The sequence below is a fragment of the Coturnix japonica genome, chromosome 3, assembly GCF_001577835.2.
Source record: "Coturnix japonica isolate 7356 chromosome 3, Coturnix japonica 2.1, whole genome shotgun sequence".
NCBI classification, from domain to species: domain Eukaryota; kingdom Metazoa; phylum Chordata; class Aves; order Galliformes; family Phasianidae; genus Coturnix; species Coturnix japonica.
Window position 1 is genome coordinate 95,460,193 of NC_029518.1, and position 21,718 is coordinate 95,481,910.

General features: G+C 57.1%; 2 protein-coding genes across 9 annotated transcripts in view; both read right to left on the reverse strand.

Moving 5' to 3' along the window:
- Window positions 1–1,864: 1,864 nt before the first annotated feature.
- On the reverse strand, window positions 1,865–8,806 carry DPYSL5 (dihydropyrimidinase like 5). 2 transcript variants are annotated; one of them, XM_015859878.2, is made up of 13 exons: window positions 8,707–8,806; window positions 7,233–7,497; window positions 6,469–6,627; window positions 5,952–6,131; window positions 5,810–5,878; window positions 5,667–5,711; window positions 5,499–5,574; window positions 5,246–5,402; window positions 4,062–4,203; window positions 3,831–3,973; window positions 3,551–3,758; window positions 2,925–3,093; window positions 1,866–2,564 (listed from the first exon to the last, which is right to left on the reverse strand). In XM_015859878.2, exons 2-13 carry the CDS (start codon window positions 7,491–7,493, stop codon window positions 2,479–2,481), a joined length of 1,695 nt encoding a protein of 564 aa, XP_015715364.1. In that variant the 5' UTR covers window positions 7,494–7,497; window positions 8,707–8,806; the 3' UTR covers window positions 1,866–2,478. The 2 variants fall into 2 exon arrangements, with proteins under 2 accessions (XP_015715365.1, XP_015715364.1); XM_015859879.2 differs by lacking the exon at window positions 2,925–3,093 and having other exon boundaries at window positions 1,865–2,564.
- A 10,353-nt stretch (window positions 8,807–19,159) lies between these two features.
- DNMT3A (DNA methyltransferase 3 alpha) overlaps window positions 19,160–21,718 on the reverse strand; it is a 30,580-nt gene continuing 28,021 nt past the window's right edge. For 6 of the 7 annotated variants that reach the window (XM_015859806.2, XM_015859802.1, XM_015859801.1 and 3 more), the window contains 7 exons: window positions 21,508–21,653; window positions 21,304–21,394; window positions 20,811–20,959; window positions 20,637–20,722; window positions 20,264–20,333; window positions 20,018–20,136; window positions 19,191–19,568 (listed from right to left, as the gene is read on the reverse strand). In XM_015859806.2, coding sequence (XP_015715292.1) covers window positions 19,427–19,568; window positions 20,018–20,136; window positions 20,264–20,333; window positions 20,637–20,722; window positions 20,811–20,959; window positions 21,304–21,394; window positions 21,508–21,653 — 803 coding nt within the window. In that variant the 3' untranslated portion in view covers window positions 19,191–19,426. Of the gene's footprint in view, window positions 19,569–20,017; window positions 20,137–20,263; window positions 20,334–20,636; window positions 20,723–20,810; window positions 20,960–21,303; window positions 21,395–21,507; window positions 21,654–21,718 lie in introns of all 7 variants that reach the window. The other variant, XM_015859805.2, reaches the window with a different exon arrangement.

Consider the following 21,718-nt stretch of genomic DNA (forward strand, 5'->3'; position numbering starts at 1 on the left):
CCCCATGTCCCCATGTCCCCATCTCCATGTCCCCATGTCCCTATTTCTCCATCCTCACCTCCCTGCGTTCCCACCTCCCCATGTCCCCATCCCTACAACTCCATTGTCCCCACGCCACGTTCCCATCTGTGTCCCCACGTCCCCCCTGCTCTGTGTCCCTACATCCCCACATCCATGTCCCCATATCCCCACATCCTCCTGTCTGTATATATATCCCTGTGTTCCCATATCCCCATCCCTGTGTCTCCATCGTCCCCATGTCCCCCCCCTGCTCTATGTCCCTCCATCCCCACGTCCTTGTGTCTCTGTGTCCCCCATCCCTGTGTCCCCACACTCCCATGTCCCCATTTCCATGTCTCCATGTCCCTGTATCCCTATGTCCCCATCCCTGTGTCTCCATCGGCCCCATGTCCATCTCCATGTCCCCATGTCCCTGTGTCCCCATGTCTTCACTTCCAAGCCCCCATCTCCCCACCTCCCTGCGTCCCCATGCCCCATTTGTGCCCCCATCTCCCCACCTCCCTATGTCCCTATGCCATATCCCCATCTGTGTCCCCACCTCCATGTCCCCATGTCCTCATTTCTGGCCCCTTATTCCCACATCCCTGGGTCCCCATGGCCCCATCTCCCTCTATCGCCATGCCACGTCCCCATTTGTGTCCCCATGTCCCCACACCCCCATGTCCCCATCCCTGTGTCTCTATCATCCCCATGTCACATTCCCATTTAAGTCCCCATGTCCCCCTTTTCTGTGTCCCTACATCCCCACATCCTTGCGCCTCTGTCTCCACATCCCCATGTCCCCATCTCCATGCCCCCATGTCCCTGTGTCCCCACATCTTCATTTCCAAGCCCCCACCTCCCCACCTCCCTTCATCCCCAAGCCATATCCCCATTTGTGTCCCCATGTCCCCACCTCCATGTCCCCATATCCTCATTTCTGGCCCCTTATCCCCACATCCCTGTGTCCCCATGTCCCCACCTCCCTCTATCCCCACACCACGTCCCCATTTGTGTCCCCATGTCCCCACACCCACATGTCTCTGTATCCCCATGTCCCCATCCCTGTGTCTCCATCATCCCCATGTCACATTCCCATTTACGTCCCCATGTCCCCCCTTTCTGTGTCCCTACTCCATATCCTTGTGTTTCCACATCCCCATGTCCCATCTCCATGTCCCTGTGTCCCCACATCTTCATTTCCAAGCCCCCATCTTCCCACCTCCCTTCATCCCCAAGCCATATCCCCATCTGTGTCCCCATGTCCCCACCTCCATGTCCCCATATCCTCATTACTGGCCCCTTATCCCCACATCCCTGTGTCCCCATGTCCCCACCTCCCTCTATCCCCACACCACATCCCCATTGTGTCCCCATGTCCCCACACCCCCATGTTCCTGTATCCCCATGTCCTCATCCCTGTGTCTCCATCATCCCCATATCACATTCCCATTTATGTCCCCATGTCCCCCCTTTCTGTGTCCCTACTCCATATCCTTGTGTTTCCACATCCCCATGTCCCATCTCCATGTCCCTGTGTCCGCATGTCTTCATTTCCAAGCCTCCATCTCCCCACCTCCCTTCATCCCCAAGCCATATCCCCATCTGTGTCCCCATGTCCCCACCTCCATGTCCCCATATCCTCATTTCTGGCCCTTTATCCCCCCATCCCTGTGTCCCCATGTCCCCACCTCCCTCTATCCCCATGCCACGTCCCCATTTGTGTCCCCATGTCCCCACACCCCCATGTCCCCCCGTCCTTATTGCTGCCCCTTTAGCCCCACATCCCTGTATCCCCACGCCACGTCCCTATTTGTGTGTCCCCCACCCGGCTGATGGTGCCGTTGTGCCCCCCCCTCCGTCCCCCTCCCATCACACAACGCTGCGGTGAGAACAGTTTTAATGTGCGACGGGAGCGACCCCCCCTCGCCTACCGGGACATCTACGGGGACAAAGTGCACGAAGCCACATTTCACATCTCACACTACCCCGGGGAAAGGGGGGGGGGACGGGGGCAGGGTCGGCCCCATAGCACCATGGTGTGTGTGTGTGTGGGGGAGGAGCTGTGGGGGGGTGTGGGGGGGGGGGGGGGGTTCCTGCGGTGTGTCCCCCTCCCGCTATCGACACGAACCATTATTGGGGGCATTTCCACGCGATGCACAAAAGGAGGCAAAAAAATGCTCACTGATCCAAACCCGACGTGCAAACAGAAAAGGGACGGGGACGGGGACGGGGACGGGGGATGGGGGGCCCTCCTCCTGCCCCCCCCCACACCCCCACTCCTCTCAGCCCTGGCTCCATCGCTGGGGCTCGGAGCCACGACCCTACGGCACAGCTCCAGGGGGTCCCCCCCCATCCACCGGGGCACCCCCCCCCCATGGGAGGGGCCACGTCTCGGCTGAGCCGGGGGGCTCGGGGGGTGGGGGGGCCCCGCCGGAGGGCTGCCTGCATCCTCACTTGGGGGGCAGCCCCTCGGCGTTACCAAATGCCGCTCGATCGTCCTCCGGGGGGGGCGAGGATCCGGGCCGAGGCGCGTTTGGGGACGTGATCATCGATCTGCGAACCTGCGGGGGGGGGGACAGACGGACGGACACGGGGATGGATGGACGGGGACCCGTAGAGCAGCCCCCCCAACCTCCATTCCAGCACCACTGCAGCCAATCCAACACCATGGGATGGGGATGGGGATGGGATGAGGGTGGGGTCAGCCCCTGCCCGGCCCAGGGGGAGCTGTGGGGGCTGCATACAGGGGAGGGGGACTGGGGGGGGGATGTAGGGGGCGCATGGGGGGTACATTGGGATGCACTGCGATGCTCAGGGCTGTACGGGGTTGTTTATGGGGGGGGTGGCTGGGGAGGCACTGGGAAGCCCAGATCACTCCTGGGTTACAATGGGGTGCCCTGGGGGTGCCGGACCCCTCTTACCGGACAGGCTGAAGCTGGACTCGTGCAGGTCCCTCATGCCCCCGTGGCGCGTTGCGGGTCGGGTGGGTGTATCGGCCAGGGGCGTCCCCGTCTCTTTTTTCCCCGCGTGGACAACTGCTGCCACGTCCCCCAGGTACGGGCTGCGGTCCACGGCCCTCGGCTTTAAGCTCTGCCGGGAGATGGGGTTGGGGGGGGGGGGGGGGAGCTGTGAGTTGAGCCCGTCTGGGGGGCTATGGGGTGGGTGCGGGGTTATGGGGTGAGCGTGGGGCTGGGGGTGGCTGTGGGGCTGCGGGCAGTGGGGTGGGTGTGGGGATGTGGGGTGGGCGTGGGGTCTCCCTGCAGCCATGGGGTGGGCATGGGGTGCCCCTCGGTGTGGGATGGAGATGGGGGGTAGTCTGTGGTTTATGAGGAGCAGGTGAACGGCCCGTGCCCCCCCCCCCTCACTGCCATCCCTCAGAACAACACCAACCCGCATCCCCCAGCAATGGTGCCATGGTGGGGGGACACACTGGGGAGGGGGGTGGGGATGGGGATGGAATGGACATGGGGGTGCGGATGGGGATGAAGGTGGGGATGGGTCTGTGCCATCCAGGTCACTGCTGCCCACCCATCCCTGTGCCTCCCACCTTCTCACGCTGCACCAGCTTCTTGTACACGCAGTCGGGGAAGGAGCGCAGCGGGCAGAAGCGCCCGGTTCCCTCTGCACACATGAAGACCCCGTTCTCATAGACCACGCGCCCGCGGCTGATGGTGACCAGCGGCACGCCATGGCACCGCATGTTCTCATACAGGTTGACGTCCCCTCCCTGCACTTGGGTGCTGGCCGAGATGGTCCTGGTGGGTGAGAAGTAGGGGGCTGAGCGGTGCCCTGTGGTTACCATCCCAGCTGCCGTGCCCCACACCCACCTGGTGGCCTCAGGGTCCCACACCACCACATCAGCATCGGCGCCGGGCACGATGCGGCCCTTGCGGGGGTACAGGTTGTGCAGCTTGGCCGCGTTGGAGCTGGTGACGGCCACAAAGCGGTTCTCATCCATTTTGCCCCCAACCTGTGGGGTGGGAGCGGGGTGAGGACGCGCCTCCCCAATAGACAGGGGCTCAGTGCCACCCCTATGGGGCCGCAGGCAGCACACGCACCACGCCGCGCTCCCAGATGATGTTCATGCGGTCCTGCACCCCGCTGACACCGTGCGGGATCTTGGTGAAGTCCTCGCGGCCCATCGCCTTCTGCTTGGCGCTGAACGGGCGGTGATCCGAGGCCACCACGTTCAGGGTGTCACTGCGGGGAATGGGGACGGCGGGGATGGGGGTCATTGCTGATCGGGGGGTGGGCATGGGGAGGAAGGGTTCTGTGCAATGGGGCACGGTGCAGAGGGGTGGCTGTGGGCTGTGGGCTTGGAGAAGGGGACATCCATGCATTGAGGTGCTCGGAGAGTGGAGATTCCATGCAATGGGGTGCTCAGGACACATGGAGTGGGGTGCTTGGGGAGCTGGGCACCCATACAATGGGATGCTTGATGAGCAGGGTGCTTGGGGAGCGGGGTGCTCAAGGATAGGGATACTCACACATTGAGATGCTCAAGGAGTGGGGCTTCCATGCAGTGGGGTGCTCAGGACCCACAGAGTGAGGTGCTTGGGGAGCTGGGCACCCACACAGTGGGGTTCTTGGGGAGAGGGACATTCATGCAGTGGGGTGCTTGGGGAGGAGGACACCTGTGGGGTGCTTGGGGAGCAGGGTGATTGGACAGTGGGGTAGCTGTGCAATGGGGTGCTTGATTAGTGGGGCTCATTGACTGGGACACACACATGCTGAGATGCTCAGGGAGTGGGGCTTCCATGCAATGGGGTGCTCAGGACCCACAGAGCAGGGTGTCTGGGGGGTGGGCACCCACATAGTGGGGTCCTTGAGGAGTGGGTGCTTGGAGAGCCGGGTGCTTGTGGCCTTGGACACCCATGCACTGAGGTGCTCAGAGAGTGAGGCTTCCATGCAATGGGGTACTCAGTAACCATGGGGCAGGGTGCTTGGGGAGCTGGACACCCATGCAGGGGGGGCTCTTGGGAGTGGGACACTCAAGCAATGGGGTTCTTGGGGAGGGGGACACTCATGGAGGGGGGTGCTTGGGGAGCAGGGTGCCTGGGGAGCTGGGCACCTGTGCAGCAGGATGTTTGGGGAGTGGGGTGCTCGGAGGGTGGCGTGCCCATACAGTGGGGTGCTCAGCAGTGGGACAACCACGGAGCAGGGTGTTTGGGCAGCAGGGTACCCAGGGGCTGGGGTTGGGGCACCCCGAGGTACCCGTGTGGGGGTACCCATGTGGGGGTACCTGGCGAGGAGGCTGAGGAGGTGAGCGGAGGTGTTGGTGTCGAGGCGCAGCGGGGGCACGGTGACGTAGGCAGCGGCGTGGAACCAGTCCTGGTGGTAGTAGTGCAGCCCCGTCAGCGTGGCGTGCGCTGTCGTTGTCTCAGCGTACACCGCCTTCCCTGCAGGATGGGCACGGTGTGGGGATGGGGATGCAGATCATATGCCCACGCAGGTGCCCACATCCCCATGTACATCCCCGCAGCCCCCCGGCGTACCCTGCATCTTGGCAGCTGCGATGACGTCCCCCGCCGCCATGCTGGAGACGTTCACCAGGTACACGGGGCAGTGCGTCTGCAGGCAGTGCCGCCATGGGGTGACATGGGGACACGGGGACCCCCAAGTCGGGGTCACCACCCGCAGCCCCCCTGGCACACAGCACTCACCCTGTTGGCGATGGTGATGGCGCGATGCGTGGCCTCCGCCTCCAGCTGTGGGGAGAAAGAGCAGGGGATGGCACAGGAGGGGGGCAATGGGGCAGGGCATGGAGTGGGGACAGCCCCTGCCCCCTCCCCATCCCTGCACCCACCTCCTCAGGCCGGCTGATCTCAATGCCCTCAGGCCCGGTGATGCCCAGCTCCAGTGCTTCCTTTGCTCCCTGCAGGGCACAGAACAGTGTTGTGGTGTCACCATGTCACTGTGCCACCCCATCCCCGTGGCCCCTCACCCACCTCAGCCACCAGGTCCCCATTCTCAGCGTGCACGCGGGCGATGGCCCCGATGTCCCTGCAGGCACGCAGGGCCTGGTACAGCTCCCCATCCCGCAGCATGTACAGCTCCTTGTAGGCCAGGAACATCTGGAAGGAGTTCACTCCCTTCTCCCGCACCAGCGTCTCCATCTCCGCCTTCACCTGCAGTGGGGGCACAGCGGCTGCGGGCACTGCCGTATGGAGCAGGGCCCACACGTCACCCCATAGGATGGGGGCAGAGTGGTTATGGGGCATACGGAGCTATGGGGGGGTGCAATGGGGATCCATAGCTGGGGGTGCCGGCTGCGAGGCAGGAATGCAGGAGCCCCCTGCTACACCACTGGGTGTCCCTCTCCATGGGGTGGGCACAATGGGGACCCGTGTCATCCTTGGCACTGGGCTCACGGTGGCACCAGGGGCAGGTGCAGATGGGCACACGGGGGGCTCAGTGGGGAGGATCCCACCCACCCACCCACCCCATGGGGGGGGTGTCACCCACCTGCGGCGCCCACCAGGTGACGCCCACGTGCAGGGCGTAGTCGCAGCACACCTGGGGGTCTGCGAGAGCGCGGCACCGCTCGAAGGCGTCCACCAGCGAGCGCTCCTTGGCGGGCAGCACGTGGCCCAGCACCATCGTCGTGCCCCCCACCAGCGCCGCCTGCGGGAACACGGTGGGGAGTTGATGGGGCGATGGCCCCGCGTCACCCCGCAGAGCTAAGCCACAAAGCCACAAAGCTGCTTTGGCCGTGGCACCGCGCCGGGTGTCACCGCTGTCATTGTGTGTTGTGGGGATAGGGACAGGGACAGACGGCGCTGCCCCACACAATGGAGCTCTGTGCAGGGGATGGGGCTGTGGATGTGTTGGGAGGAGTGGGGCTGGGGGTGGGAGCCAGAGCACAGCTGAGATTTATGGCATGGATGGAATCTAAAGCAAGGCTGGGACCCACGGCATGGCCGGGACCTGTGGCATGGCTGGGACCTACGGTATGCCTGGGACCCATGGCATGGCTGGGACCCATGGCATGACTGGAACCCGTGACACAAATGAGACCCACGGCATGGCATAACTGGGACCCATGGCATGCCTGGTACTTGTAGCGTAGCTGAGACCCACAGCATGGCCAGGACACAGGGTATGACCAAGACCTACAACACAGCCAGGTGATAGATCCAGTAGTGACATGTATGGGGCTATGACCCACATGGCTCTAACCCAACCCCCCAACCCCACCCTGCCCCCTTCAGCCCCACGGTGCAGCCCACCTTGGTGCCGTGGTAGAAGTCATCGAGGCAGGTGGCGTTCATAAAGGTCTGGTGGAAGTGGGTGCTGGTGTCGATGCCGCCGGGGATGACCAGCTTCCCGCTGGCATCGATCACCTTGGCACCACCGGGGATCATCAGCTCGCGCCCCACTTGCTGGATGATGCCGTTCTCGATGTAGACGTCGGCCTCCATGGAGCAGTCGTCGTTCACCACCTTCCCCCCCTTGATCAGGATCCTCACCGAGGCCGCGTTGGCGAGCATGGTGCTGCGGGCACGGCGTGGGGCAGCAGGGTGCCATGGGGGTCAATGGGGCGCTCCATAGGGCCGGTACTACCCGCACGCAGCCGCAGCCCCACGCTAAGCCCGTAACCCACAGCCCCACGTGCAATGGGGCGGCTCTGCCTCCTGCTATGGGGACGCAGCCCCACGGCCCACAGCAGCTGAGCATCCCAGCACCGTGGCTCGGGCAGCTGCCCAGGGTGGGGCCACGGGTCTGACCCATGCCCCGTAGCACCGGGAATGCCATTATCCACATAGCCACAGTGCTCCAGCCCCGTGTGATGGGGATGAAGGGTCAGAGCCCTACAGGGACAGACCTATAGGGGCAGAGCCATAGGGGCAGACCTATAAAGGCAGACCCATAGGGGCAGACCTATAGGGGCAGAGCCATAGGGGCGGACCTATAGGGGCAGACCCACAGGGTGGATGTGTGGGGCCGTGGGGATGCTGGGGTCGGCAGCACCTATTGCGTCTCACCCCGTTGATGAAAGAGCCAACGGTGACGGATTTGGGGCGCCGTGTATCGGCCCCGCCCTGCAGCAGCACGGAGCGATGGGGCCGAGCGCCCCACGGGGAGCGCCGGGATCCGCCCGGCGGGTGTCGGGGGTTGGCGGCGCATCCCTCAGCATCCCCCCATTTATCCCCATTCATTTATCCCCATTTATCCCCGCCCGGTTCCCCACACACCGGCACCTCCCGACCCAAATCCCACGCGGCCCCGCCCGCCCCCCCCCCCCATCCCCGCTTTGTGCTACGGGAGGACAAAGAGGCGGCGGCGCCGCGGCCACGCCCGGAGGGTCCCGGTCCCGGTCCCGGTCCCCATCCCCGTCCTGGTCCTGGTCCCCATCCCGGTCCCGTTCCCGTTCCCCATCGCTCCGGTTCCGCCGCTCCCCGCCCGGTTCCGCCCCGCAGACAAAGCCCCATTGTTCCCCGCCCTATCGCGATACCCCGCTCCCCCCCCGGTCTCTATCGCGACCCCGACACCCGAGCGACGGGCTGAACGCGGAGCTGACGGCGGCGATATCGCGACAGACAGCCCCCCCCATCGCGATACAAGCACCTGTCGCGATCGGGACCGGCATATCGCGATATGAACGTGTCCCATCGGGAGCGGCAATGCCGTTCCCCCCCTTATCCCATAGCACCCCCCGTCCATCCCATAACACCCCGCTCCCCCCGTTCCCGTTCCCGTTACCTCCGTTCTCGGCTCGCTCCGCTCCCGCCGCACCCTCCGCTCCGCTCCGCTATCCCCGCAAGCCACGCCCACAGGGGCGGGGCCAACAGAGCGCTCGTCCAATCACCGCCCTCGTTTTCCATTTGTGGGCGGTGCCTCCTGATGGGCATGTGTAGTGGGCGGGGCTTAAAGGTGAGGCCACGCCCACCCCGCGGCACCTGTCGTTACCGTGGGGACGCCCCGCCCACAGGGCTCTACGTGAATTGCTATTGGCTGATGGCTGCGCCCCGTGGAATTTCATTGGCTGGTCGCTGCTCTCCCGATATCTCATTGGCTGAGCTCAGCACCCATTGGTCACTCTGCCCCGGAAGGCCCAGTGGCTTTGCGCCATAGACAAATGTATTCTCTATATACCCTATAGAATCTATAGATCCTATAGACTCTAAGGACCGTATAATCCCCTATAGTCCCCGCAGCTCCCTATAGCCCCCTACAGTCCCCTATAGACCCCTATATACCCTCTAAACCCCCACTGACCCTATAGTTTCCTATTGTCCCTATAGACTCTATTGCCCCCCGTAGACCCTACAGTCCCCTATGACACCCTGTACATCCCCTATACCTCCCTATAGCTTCCATATCCCTTATAGATCCTCTGTAGACTTGTACAACCCCTACAGCTGCTGTAGACCTTGATAGCCCCCTACAGCCCTACACAGACCCTGTAGTTCCCTGTAGACCCTATAGAGGCAGGTGCTGTGCCAATGTGTTTCTGACCCACAGCTTGTGGGGAGAAAGTGCAAGGCCCCACAGTCTTGTGCTGCAAGAGCAGAGCTCTGACATACGCTCCTCATCTCCCATTAGGACCCCATAGGTTATTGGGATCCCATCATCCGCTGAGGTCCCTGTCACCCATTGGAAATCCCATCACCTACAGTGACCCCACCATCCATTGGCATTCTGTCATCTACAGAGACCTCGCCACCCATTGGGAATGCCATCACCCATGGAGGTCTCCATAACCCATTGGAATCCCGTAATCAGTTGGGATACCTGCACCCATTGAAGACCCATCACCCACTTAGGTCCCACCATCTATTGGGACCTGACCACCCATAGGGACTCCACCACTCATTGCGATCTCATTGAGATTCCAGCATCCACTGGGTTACCATCACCCACTGAGATCCCATAACCTACTGAGACCTCACCATCCATTGGGATCTCATCACCCACTGAGATCCCATCATCCACTTGGAGTCTATCACCCACTGAAGTCCCCGTCATCCATTGAGATCCCATCAGCAATGGGATCTGTAGATACTACCCAATAGTACCCATCACTCATTGTCCACTGAGGTCTCCCTCACTCATTATGGTCTCCTTCACTTACTAGGATCCTGTCACCCACCGGGACCCCATCACCCACTTAAGTTCTCCATCACCCATCTGGATCCCATCATCTGTTGAAGTCCCATTACCCACTGAGGTATCCATTGCTTATTGAGATCCCATCATCTACTGGGACCCTGCCACCCATTGGAACACCATCACCTACTGGGGCCCTATCACCAAAGTGGATGCCACTACTTAATTGGACCCACTGAGACTCCACTTCCCACGGGAATCTATCACCTGCTAAGAGCCTGCCACTCATTGGGATCTCACTATCCAATGGCAATATATTACCTACTGATCATCCATAGGGCCCCACCACCCACTGGGGCCTCATCAACCATTGGGATCCCATCATCTATTGAGGTTTCCATCACCCACTGGGATCCCATCACCCACTGAGAACCCATCACCTACTGAGACCCTGCCATCCAGTGGGATTTCATCAACCACTGAGGTATCTATCATCCACTAGAACCCCATCAGCCACTGAGGTACCTACTAGGGGACCCAGTAGGACTCCATCACCCACTGAGATCCATTAAGGTCCCATCACCCACTGGGATCCCATCACCAATTGAACCCCATCACCAATGGAACCTCATCACCAATGGAACCCCATCACCCACTGAAACCTCATCTTGGGACCCAGCAACCATTGGGATCCCAGTACCTATTGAAATTTCTATCACCCATTGGGACCCCATCACCAGTGGGAAACAGAGAACTCGTCACCCAGTGTTATCCCCATCACTCACTGAGATCTCACCACCCATTTAGATCCCTCCACCCACTGGGACTCCACACCCACTGGGATCCTGCCGCCTACTGGGATCTCACCACCCATCAGGTTCCCATCACCTATTGAGATCCCATTGCTTACTGAGACCCCACCATCCATTAGGATCTCATCACCCACTGAGGTCTCCATTACCCACTGAGACTCCATTAGTTACCAAGATTGGGGGACCCAATAGGACCCCATCACCCACTGAGATCTCCATCACTCATTGTATTCCAGCCACCCACTGGGATCCTGTCACCCAGTGGGACCCCACTGTCAACAGGGTTGCCACTACTCAGTATGATCCCATGAGCTTTTGAGAACCCAGAACCCACTGTGGTTTTCATCATTCACTGAGGTCCCATCACAGAATCACAGAATCACATTTACTAGATCAGGTTGCCCATGGCCCCGTCCAACCTGGCCTTGAACACCTCCAAGGACGGGGCATCCACAACCTCCCTGGGCAGCCTGTTCCAGGGCCTCACCACTCTCCTAGTGAAGAACTTCCCCCTAACATCCAACCTAAATCTTCCCTCTTTTAACTTAAAACCATTTCCCCGTGTCCTGCTATTGTCAGCCCTTTCCAAGAGTTTACTCCCCTCCTGGGAGTAAGTTCCCTTCAGGTACTGAAAGGCTGCAATGAGGTCACCCCGCAACCTTCTCTTCTCCAGGCTGAACAAACCCAACTCCCTCAGCCTGTCCTCATAGGGGAGGTGCTCCAGCCCCCTGATCATCTTTGTGGCCCTCCTCTGGACCCTTTCCAAAATCTCCATGTCTTTTTTGTACTGAGGGCTCCACACCTGGACACGGTACAACAGATGGGGCCTCACAAGAGCCGAGTAGAGAGGGACAATCACCTCCCTATCCCTGCTGACCACCCCTCTCCTGATGGAGCCCAGGATCCCATTTGCTTTCCGGGCTGCCAGAGCGCACTGCTGGCTCATGTTGAGTCTCTCGTCCATCAGGACCCCCAGGTCCTTCTCTGCCGAGCTGCTCTCAAGGACCACTCCTCCCAGCCTGTACAGGTGCCTGGGGTTCTTCCGGCCCAAGTGCAAAACCTTGCACTTTGCCGTGTTGAACCTCATTAGGTTCACCCGAGCCCAGCTTTCCAGCCTGTCGAGGTCCCTCTGAATGGCATCCGTTCCCTCCACCGTATCGACTGCACCACTCAGCTTGGTGTCATCAGCAAACTTGCTGAGGGTGCACTCAATTCCCTCATCGATGTCATTAATAAAGATGTTAAAGAGCACCGGTCCCAAGACAGACCCTTGGGGGACACCGCTCGTTACCGGCCTCCACCTGGACATAGAGCCATTGACCACCACCCTCTGTCTGTGGCCTTTCAACCAATTGCTTATCCATCTAGTTGTCCACCCATCAAATCCACTTCCCTCCAATTTGGAGATGAGGATGTGGTGGGGGACCATGTCAAAGGCCTTGCTCAGGTCCTGGTAAACTACATCAGTTGCCTTCCCTTCGTCCACCAACGCTGTCACTACATCATAGAAGGCCACAAGATTAGTTAAGCATGACCTTCCCCTGGTGAAGCTGTGCTGGCTGCCTCGGATCACATGCTCATTCTTTATGACCCCATCACCCATGGGAGTGCCACTACCCACTGAGATCCAACCATTGCATTGTGGGATCCCATCACCCACTGAGGTCTCCATCATTGAGGTACCATCAACCATTGGGACCCCATAACCAACAGGAACACCACGACTTATTGGGGCCCCATCACCCACTGGGATTCCACCACCCACATCCATTGAGGTCTCCATCACTCACTGGGACCCCATTATCCACTGAAATCCCATTACCCCATTGGGATCCCACTACACAGTGGGATCCCACTAAAGTCTCCATCACTCACTGAGGTCCCCCATCACCCACTGGGATCCTATCACCCATTTGGACACCACCACTAGTGGGAATGCCTCTACGCATTGGGTCCGCATCACCCATTGGGATCCCATTACCTGTTGAGATCTCCATCACTCACTGAAATCCACCATCACCCATCAGGACCCATCACCAACAGGAACAACACAAATTATTGAAACCCCATCACCCATTGAGATCCCACTACTCACACCCACTGAGGTCTGCATCACCCAAAGGGACCCCATCACCTGTGGTAATACCATTACCCATTGGGATCCCATCACTCATTGGGATCCTATTACTTGTTGAGATCTCCATCACCCACTGATCTCCCATCACCCATTGAGGTCCCACTATACATTGGGACCTCATCACCCACTGGGATGCCATCACCCTCTGAGATCTCATAACCCGTTTTGATATTCATTACTCATCGAGGCTCCCTAATTACCATTGGGTCTCCATCACCAACAGGAACACCATGACTTATTGGGACACCATCACCCATTGGGATCCCACTCCCCACCCCTCACCTACTGATTTCTTGCCCCATCACCCATTGGGATGCCATCACCCATTGGGATCTTCATTGCTCATTGAGGTTCCTCCATCACCATTGGGTCCCCATCACCAAAAGGAACACCAGTACTCATTGGGACCCCATCATCCATTGGGATCCCACCACCCACATCCACCAAGGTCTCCATTATGCATTGGGACCCCATCACCCATTGGGACCTCATCACCCATTGAGGTCTCCATCACTCATTGTGGTCCCCCATCACCCATTTGGACCCCATCATCAACGTGAGTGCCACTACCCATTAGGACTGCATCACCCATTGAGGATCCCACCACTCACATCCACTGATTTCTCCATCATCCATTGTGATCTTTGTTACTCATTGAGGTTCCCCCATCACCATTGGGTCCCCATCACCAACAGGAACACCATGACTTATTGAGACCCCATCATCCACTGGGATCCCACCACCCACACCCACTGATTTCTCCATCACTCATTGTAGTCGCCCATCACCCACTGGGACCCCATCACCAATGTGAGAGCCACTACCCATTGGGACCCCATTACCCATTGGGATCCCACCACCTACACGCACAGATTTATTGCCCCATCACCCATTGGGATCTTCATTACTCATCGAGGTTCCCTCATCAGCCAATGGGTCCCCATCACCAACAGGAACGCTACGACACACTAGGACCCCATCACCCATTGGGATCCCACCACCCTCACCGAGGTCTCTACCACCCTTTGGGATGCCACCATCTACTGGGATCCAATTACCTATTGAGATCTTCATTACTCACTGAGGTTCCCCCATCACCCATTGGGTCCCCATCATGAAGAGGAACAACACGACACATTGGGACCCCATCACCCATTGGGATTCCTCCACCTGCACCCATTGAGTTCTCTACCACCCATTGGGACGTTATCACCCACTGGGATCCCATTACCCATTGAGATCTCCACCGCCCACTGAGATCCCACCAGCCATTGAAACCCCACCACCTATTAATCTCTCCATCACCAACAGGACCCCACACCCAATGGGCCGCATCCCACTGACGCCACAGAAAACCACGCGGAGAGCAATTTTTCTCTTTTTTTTTTCCTCTTTTTTTTCTCCTTTTTTGTTTTGTTTTTTTTGTCTGTTTTTTTGTTTCATTTTTTTGTTGTTTTTTTTTGTCTTTTTTTTTCTTCTTTTTTTTGCACAAAAACAGTACATTTATTCAAGTGTTCTCCAGCACAAGTACATTAGAAAGGAGCTCGTCTTTTATGGTAATTCTTCTGGGCACCAGAGAAAATAAAATAAAAAGGCGGATGGGATGGGAGCGGGACGGACAGACTTCCTACACCTGCTGCACGCATTTGACCTCTTAATTAGTTCAGAACAGCAATGTCACGAGCAATACTCACACAGATACAACAGAGCGCCGGGCAGCGGCCGCGGGCGAACCGTACGGTGAAATGTACACAGCTCCCGGCAATAAATAGAGAAGCGACCCTAACATAAAAAAAAAAAAAAAAAACCAACAACAACAAAATAAAAAGAAAAACAACCCCAAAAATCCGAAAAAAAATATTAAAAAAACAACCCCCCAAAAAACCCTCCCCCCCAAAAAACCTGGAACAACAACAACAACAACGAAATAAACCAACCCCAAAACAACGCGAAAACAAAAGGAACGAACCGAGAGAAAGAGAGAGAGAAAGAGAGAAAGAGAGAGAGAGGAGGATGAGGAGGAGGAAGGGCGCGGGGCGGAATGTGGCGCGGGCGGTGGCGCCCGCTGGAGGAGCGGTCCCAACTCGACGCGGTGATCCCTCGTGGTGAGCACACGGCGCGGCACAATACGGCACTGCAGCGGCTTCCACGGCGCGGGGCGGAAACACGCGAGCGCGGCTGGCTTCAAGTACAAAGTTACAACGCAAAGTTACAACGCCTTGTGGTTTGCTTTTTTTTCCCTCTTTTTCTCTTTTTTTCCACATTTTTTTCTTTTTTTTCTATTTTCCTTCTTTGTTTTTATTCCTCTCTTTTTTTCCCCCTCTCATTCATTCCTTTCTCCCGTTGCTTTTGTTGTTTTTTCCCCTCCATCTTTTATTATTTTTTTATCCATGGTTTTCTTTTTTTTTGTCTTTTCCTTTTTTTTTTTTTTTTTTTTTTTCCATAATAATATATCAGAGTAAAATTATAGTATTATAGTGCTCTTTGAAACTCCACTACGAGAAAACGAAACAAACAGTCATTGTCCGGACAGCAGACTTAAGTTAACAATATATATTCTTAATAAAATGTTTTAGCACCGTGTTTGTTTGTCACCTATCCCTCGGCAGATCTTAAGGAATTTAGGTTTCTTTTTTTTTTTTTTCTTTTTAAAAATTTTTTTTATTCTTTTTTTTCTTTATTTTTGATTTTTTTCTTTATTTTTTATTTTTTTTTTATTTTTTTTTCTTAAACCTAGGGCTGTGCAACAAACGGTGTCTGTTTCTCTTTAAAAAAAAGCTGTGGGTCAGGGACGTTAAAAACGGAACTCTTTCCCCAAGCATCCCCCATAGTGGGGGCCGCTGCCGCGGGCGCCTTCCAGTTGTGCTGCAATGGAGGAGCTGCTGCTTCCCTGTGCTGCATTGCAACGCGTGCTGCAGGGCTGTGCATCGCTTGCTCTGGAGCTGCAGGGCCATGAAGGACCTGCACAGTTTGCACCCTACACTGCAGGGCCGTGCGCAGCTTGCACCAGGTGTTGCAACGCCATGCACGACCCACAAGCAGTGCTGCAGAGCTGTGCAAAGAGCGCACCCTCTGCTGCTGGGCCATGCAGGGCCTGCAACCTGTGCTGCAGGGCCATGCAAAGTTTGGAGCCTACGCTGCAGGGCTACGCACTGCTTTGCACCTGGTGTGGCAGGACCATGCACAACCGGCAAACAGCGCTGCAGCACCATGCAAAGTTTGTACCCAATGCTGCTGGGCTATGCCAGGTTTGCATCTGGTGCTGCAGGGCTGTGCAGGACCTGCAATCACTGCTGCAGGACCCTGCAAAATTGGCACCCTATGCTGCAGGGCCATGCACAGCTTGCACCTGGTGCTGCAGTGCCATGCGGGATGGACAAGCAGTGCTTACAGGGCCATGCAAAGTTTGCACCCTGTGCTGCAGGGCTGTGCAGGGTTTGCATTCAGTGCTTTAGGATTTGCACCCAGCATTGCAGAGTGGCGCAGAATTTGCACCCAGCACTGCAGGGTCATGAGGGCTTTGCAGCCATGCTGCAGCACGCACCGTGCAGGCCCTACACCCAGCACCACACAGGACCCACAGCACTGCCCCCTCCTAGCACCATGGGGACCCCCTGCCCCAAGCACCTCTCCAAGCACCCCACAACGCCGCCAGCTGGCTCACTGCGCATTAGCCAGCACCCTGCACCGAGCTGCCGGCGGCGGCGGTGGCACGGGGGGATCGGGGGTGTCCAGGCCCCCACCCTGCACACGGGACCCCCCCTTTCACAGTTACAGGAAGAGATGGCAACGGGGCCCCCCGTGCCTTAGCACCAGTCCCTGCGCTCCCCCCGCGCACCGAACCCCAAGCGCTGAGCACCATCTGCACCGCAGCACCGCTGAATGCACCCGGCTCCGGAACCCTGCCACCAGGCTGTCGTCCTCGCCACTGTCACTGCCACTGTGACTGTCACCATGACCATCACCATCATCATGACTGTCACAGCCACAATCACCATGACCACCATCACAACTGTCATGATGACCACGACCACCAGCGCGATCATGACTACAACCATGACTATTGCTGTCAACATCACTGTTACCATGACCCATCAACAAGTTCTTGACCGTTACCATGATCGTCATTATTCCCTTGACCACCAGGACTGTCTCCGACACGATGACTGTCACTGTGACCAAAACCATGACCACAACTGTGACCACAACCATCACTGTCATCAGCATTATCACCATGAGCATGACCAGCACTGTGACTGTTATTGTCAATCACCATGACCGCCACCATGACCATCACCATGACCGTCATTGTCTCTGTCACCATGACTGTCACTGTGACCATAACCATGATCATGGCCGTAACTACCCTTGTCACCATGACCATGATCACCACCAACACCACGACCATCACCATGACCGTCATTGTCTCTGTCATCGTGACTGCCACTGTGACCATAACCATGATCATGACCATCATTGTCACCATGACTGTGACCATCACTATGACCATCATTGTCTCTGTCACCATGTCCGCCACTGTGACCACAACCATGACCCTGACCGTTGCTGTCACTGTGACCATGACTGCCACCAAGACCATGACCGCTGCTGTCTCCATCACCGTGACCATCACAATGACCATGACCTACAACCACGATGGTCACCATCGCCATCACGCCACCGCAGCATCCCCACGCTCAGCACAGCACCAGCCACCCCGCACCCTCCTGCAGCTGCCACTGCCACGGTTGCACCATGGACACACTGTGGTGCCCACCAAAGGGACCGCTGGAGCCCATCGCTCCAAAAAAGACACCGGCACCAGGGTGGGCTCCAGCCCTGTCCCAACCCAGCGTTAGCACCAGGGTCCAAGCACCGTTCCGGCACCGCCTCCGCGCCAAAACCTCCGCCCGCTCAGGGCCACGTACACAGAACAGCACCAGTACGTCGGGCGGGACGGCGCCGCTTCCTTTTGGGACAGAAAAAGGTTATTGCATGAGTCGGGGTGGGGGCTCCCCCCCGGCCCCGCCGGCCCCCTCCACGCAGCTCCAGAAAGGCGCAGCGCGTAAGGCAACGTGGAAGCTGATGTCTCGACTCCCCCCGCTGTTTAAAAGCACCATTATGAAGTCGGGTTGTACAGTAGTAACAGTACCTTTTATATATATATATATCTATATCTCATATCTATCATATATATATAAACTGTAAACAAGAGGTAACAGCGGCTTCTAGGATTTGCTTTCTTCAAGGTTTCCTGTGTGGTAGGCACCCAAAATATTGTAGAAAAGGTGTGAGTGTGGCGTGCGCGTTGTCCGCCGCGTCCCCGCCGGTGCTTCTGCTCCGTGTCACCGCACGCGGCGCTGCTGGCAAGGAGGGAGGGAGGCGCGGGTGGCGCAGCTCCGAGCAGCAGGGACCCAACGAACGGAAAAACCCAGCCAGAAAAGAGCGGAAAACGGAAAAGGTTACCCCGAAAAAAAATTAAAAACCCTTTTGGTTGGTCATCTTTTGCTTTGTTTTGTTTTGTTTTTTTCCTCCTCTTTTGTGTTTTTTTTTTTTTTCCTTTCGTTTTTCTTTTTCTTTTTGTTTTTTTTTTTTTGCCTTTTTCGCTTCGCTTTTTATTGTTTCCTTGCTTTGTTGTTTTCTTCTTTCGCGTCGTTTTTTTCCCCACATTTCCTTTTTAGGCGCTTTGATTCCCCCATTGGGTTTGGTTTCTTTTTTTCCTCATGTTTTGCATTTCCTTGCATTTTTTTTCCTTTTGTTATTCCACATTTCGGTGTCAGGTTTTTTTTCCCCCTTTGTTTTGCTTTTTCCCCCCCCACGTTTTTACTCCCATTTTTGTTTTCCCATCTTCTGTTTTTCCGCATTTTGCCTCTATTTTTTTTTTTCCCCCTGTTGTTTTGTTTCCTTCCCGCATTTTGTTTGGCCACAATTTGGTGTTTTCCCACCTTTTGTTTTTTTCCTTTTGGTTCCTATTTCCGTATTTTGTTTTTTTCCTTCCATTTATTTTTCCATTTTGATTTCCCATGTTGCGTTTTTATCCGTATTTTCTTGTTTTCTTTTTCCTTCTGTTTTGTGGGCTTTTTTTCTTTCTTTTAGTTTTCCTTTGTTTTCTTTTTTTTTCTTTCTTTTTTTTTTTTTTTTCCTTTTTTTTCCTCTGTGTCCTGGTGCAATTTATTTCTGATTTTTTTAAAAATTTTTTTTAATTTTTTTTTTTTCTCCTGGTTTTAAATAGGCTGAAAGCTGATCGTTGGGGATGGGGAGGCCCCGAGCCCTGCGCTCGGGGAGGCGCGTGCCGGCGGCTGCCGCGCCGTGCTCCCGTCTCTCTGCTGGGTGCTGGCTCTTCTCTCGCTCCGCATTTTCTCTTCTCTTGGCATGGATGGTTTGGTTCCGACGCGCTCCGTGGCACAGTCCCCGTCCGGCTCTCCTAAACGCAGGCGAAGTACTCCTTGAGGGGCGCAAAGAGGTGGCGGATCACCGGCACGCTCCAGGATCTGCCGAGCAGTCTCTGCCTGGCCAGGCGGCTCATGTTGGACACATCCGTGTAGTGCACTGGGAAGCCGAACACCCTGCGGGACAGGGGACACAGGGTCAGCTGGGTGGCAGCGGGCAGACATGGAGGTCCCATGTGCCATGGAGGCACAGCGCATGGAGGTGTGCCATGGAGCCCTGGCATGCAGAGCCGTGCTACGGAGATACGGCACGTGGAGCATCACCACGCAGAACTGTGCCATAGAGGTTTGGCTCGTGCCATGGAGGCACTCAGGACGTGGAGCTGTGTTGTGGAACCACAGTGTGCAGAACTGCACCATGGAGGCATGGCACAGCACATAGAGGCCCAGCTTGGCACATGGAGCTGTGCCATGAGGGTTTGGTATGTGTTGTGGATGTTCAGCATGTAGAACTGCACCATGGAGCTCAGTGTGCAGAACAGTGCCCCAGGGGCTCCGCAGTGTGGAGCTGTGCCATGGAGGCTCAGCACATGGAGATGACTCCCACCGCCCCCCACCCACAGTACCTCTCCATCTCCGTGCACCACAGGATGTCTTCCTTCTCGTTCATGAAGACGGGGAAGTGCTGGTCTTTGCCCTGCTTGATGGAGTTGGAGCGAGTGGTGATGGTTCTCACTTTGCTGAACTGCAAGAGGCACAGGCTCATTATCACCAGGTGTGGCACCCAAAGGCTATGCCATCCCCACGGGCACAGCCGGGCACCAAAACCCCCAGGGGATGTGGCAAAGCCCCTGTGACCCCCATGGGCTGACCTTGGCTATCCTGCCATGCTCCAGGCACTCCTGGAGTTCCAGCTTGTCATTGACCGTGGACGCCAGCGGCCTGAGAAGGACAGAGGTTGGAATAGGGTAGCAGTATTATGTCTCCACTTTCCCATGTGGGGGCTTTCCAAAAGAGTTTGTTGGGTACCCCTGTCCCCATGTGGTGACTCCTCAGGATGAGTTTGTTGAGTCCCCATGTCCCCACATCTCATGTCCCCCACATCACTGCCCATGGGGATTTTGGGGACTCCAGGGGCCAAAGCCATGTTGGCACCCAGAATTAGATCCAAGCCCTGTGGGCTGCCATTAACACACACACACACACACACACACACACACACAGGATTGGGGGGCTCTCACCAACCTGTTCATACCAGGAAGGTTACCCCAGAAGTACCGGGCCCGGTGTGCCGCAGACACCTCTTTGGCATCAATCATGACAGGGTTAGACTGGCAGAACAGAGAGAGGTTGAGGGTTACCGGGGGCTCTGCAGGGTCCAGAGTGCCCTATAAGATGGTGATATGGGGAGGCACTGACCTCGAGGAAGCGCGAGATGTCCCTTTTGTCGCTCACCCCCATGGCCACCACGTTCTCAAAGAGCCAGAAGAAGGGTCGGTCGTCACCCTCCTTGGGCCGTGCTTCATGCAGGAGGCGATAGAACTCAAAGAAGAGGCGCCCAGTGCCCTCTGGGCAGGAAAGAGAAGCATCAGCAGAGAAGTTGAGGGGAGTGATGGGGGGATGTGGTGAGGGGACACTGATGGAGACACACTAATAAGGAAATGGCAAAGAAATGCGGAGGGGACATAGCAAGGGGATACAGTGATGGGGACATGGAGCAGACATGGTAAGGGGATGCAGAGGGGCCACAGTGATGGGGACACTGTGAAGGGACATGATGAGAGGACACAATAAGGGGACCTGGCAAGGGATGCAGCAAGGAAACATAATGAGGTGAGGAGACAAAGGGATGCAGTGATGGTGATGCAGTGAGGGGACATGGAGAGGAGATGTGGAGAGGACATGGCCTTACCATACAGCCCTTTCCTGGCTGGGTTCACTATAGAGAGGTCGTTGCAGGGGCTGCCCCCAATGACCAGGTCGAAGGGACCCCACTCCTGTATCTGGGGGAGGAAGCATGTGATGAGCTATGGGATGCCCCATAATGTGGGGATGCCATGGGACAGGGAGATAGGGGTGTGGACCTGGGATCTGTACTGTATTGGAGGGGACGTACGTGTTTCTGGGTGACATTTCGGACATCACCGACGTACATGATCTTGCCCTGGTGCCTCACCATGCCCACAGTGATAGAGTCCTCGCACACCTCGGAGGCAATATAGCGGTCCACCTGGATGCCCAGGTCCTTCAGCACCAGCAGGCCTGTGGGCAGTGGGGCCAGGTTGGCAAGCAGCAGGATGGGGGCCTCAGCACACCTCTGTGTCCCA

Excerpts from the sequence above, each read along its gene's own strand:
- DPYSL5 (XM_015859878.2), bottom strand. The coding sequence starts at position 7,493 with ATGCTCGCCAACGCGGCCTCGGTGAGGATCCTGATCAAGGGGGGGAAG. Across the intron at positions 6,628-7,232 it reads ACTTCTACCACGGCACCAAG|GCGGCGCTGGTGGGGGGCAC; the intron begins GTGGGCTGCACC and ends GTGTTCCCGCAG. Across the intron at positions 3,759-3,830 it reads TGGGACCCTGAGGCCACCAG|GACCATCTCGGCCAGCACCC; the intron begins GTGGGTGTGGGG and ends CTCACCCACCAG.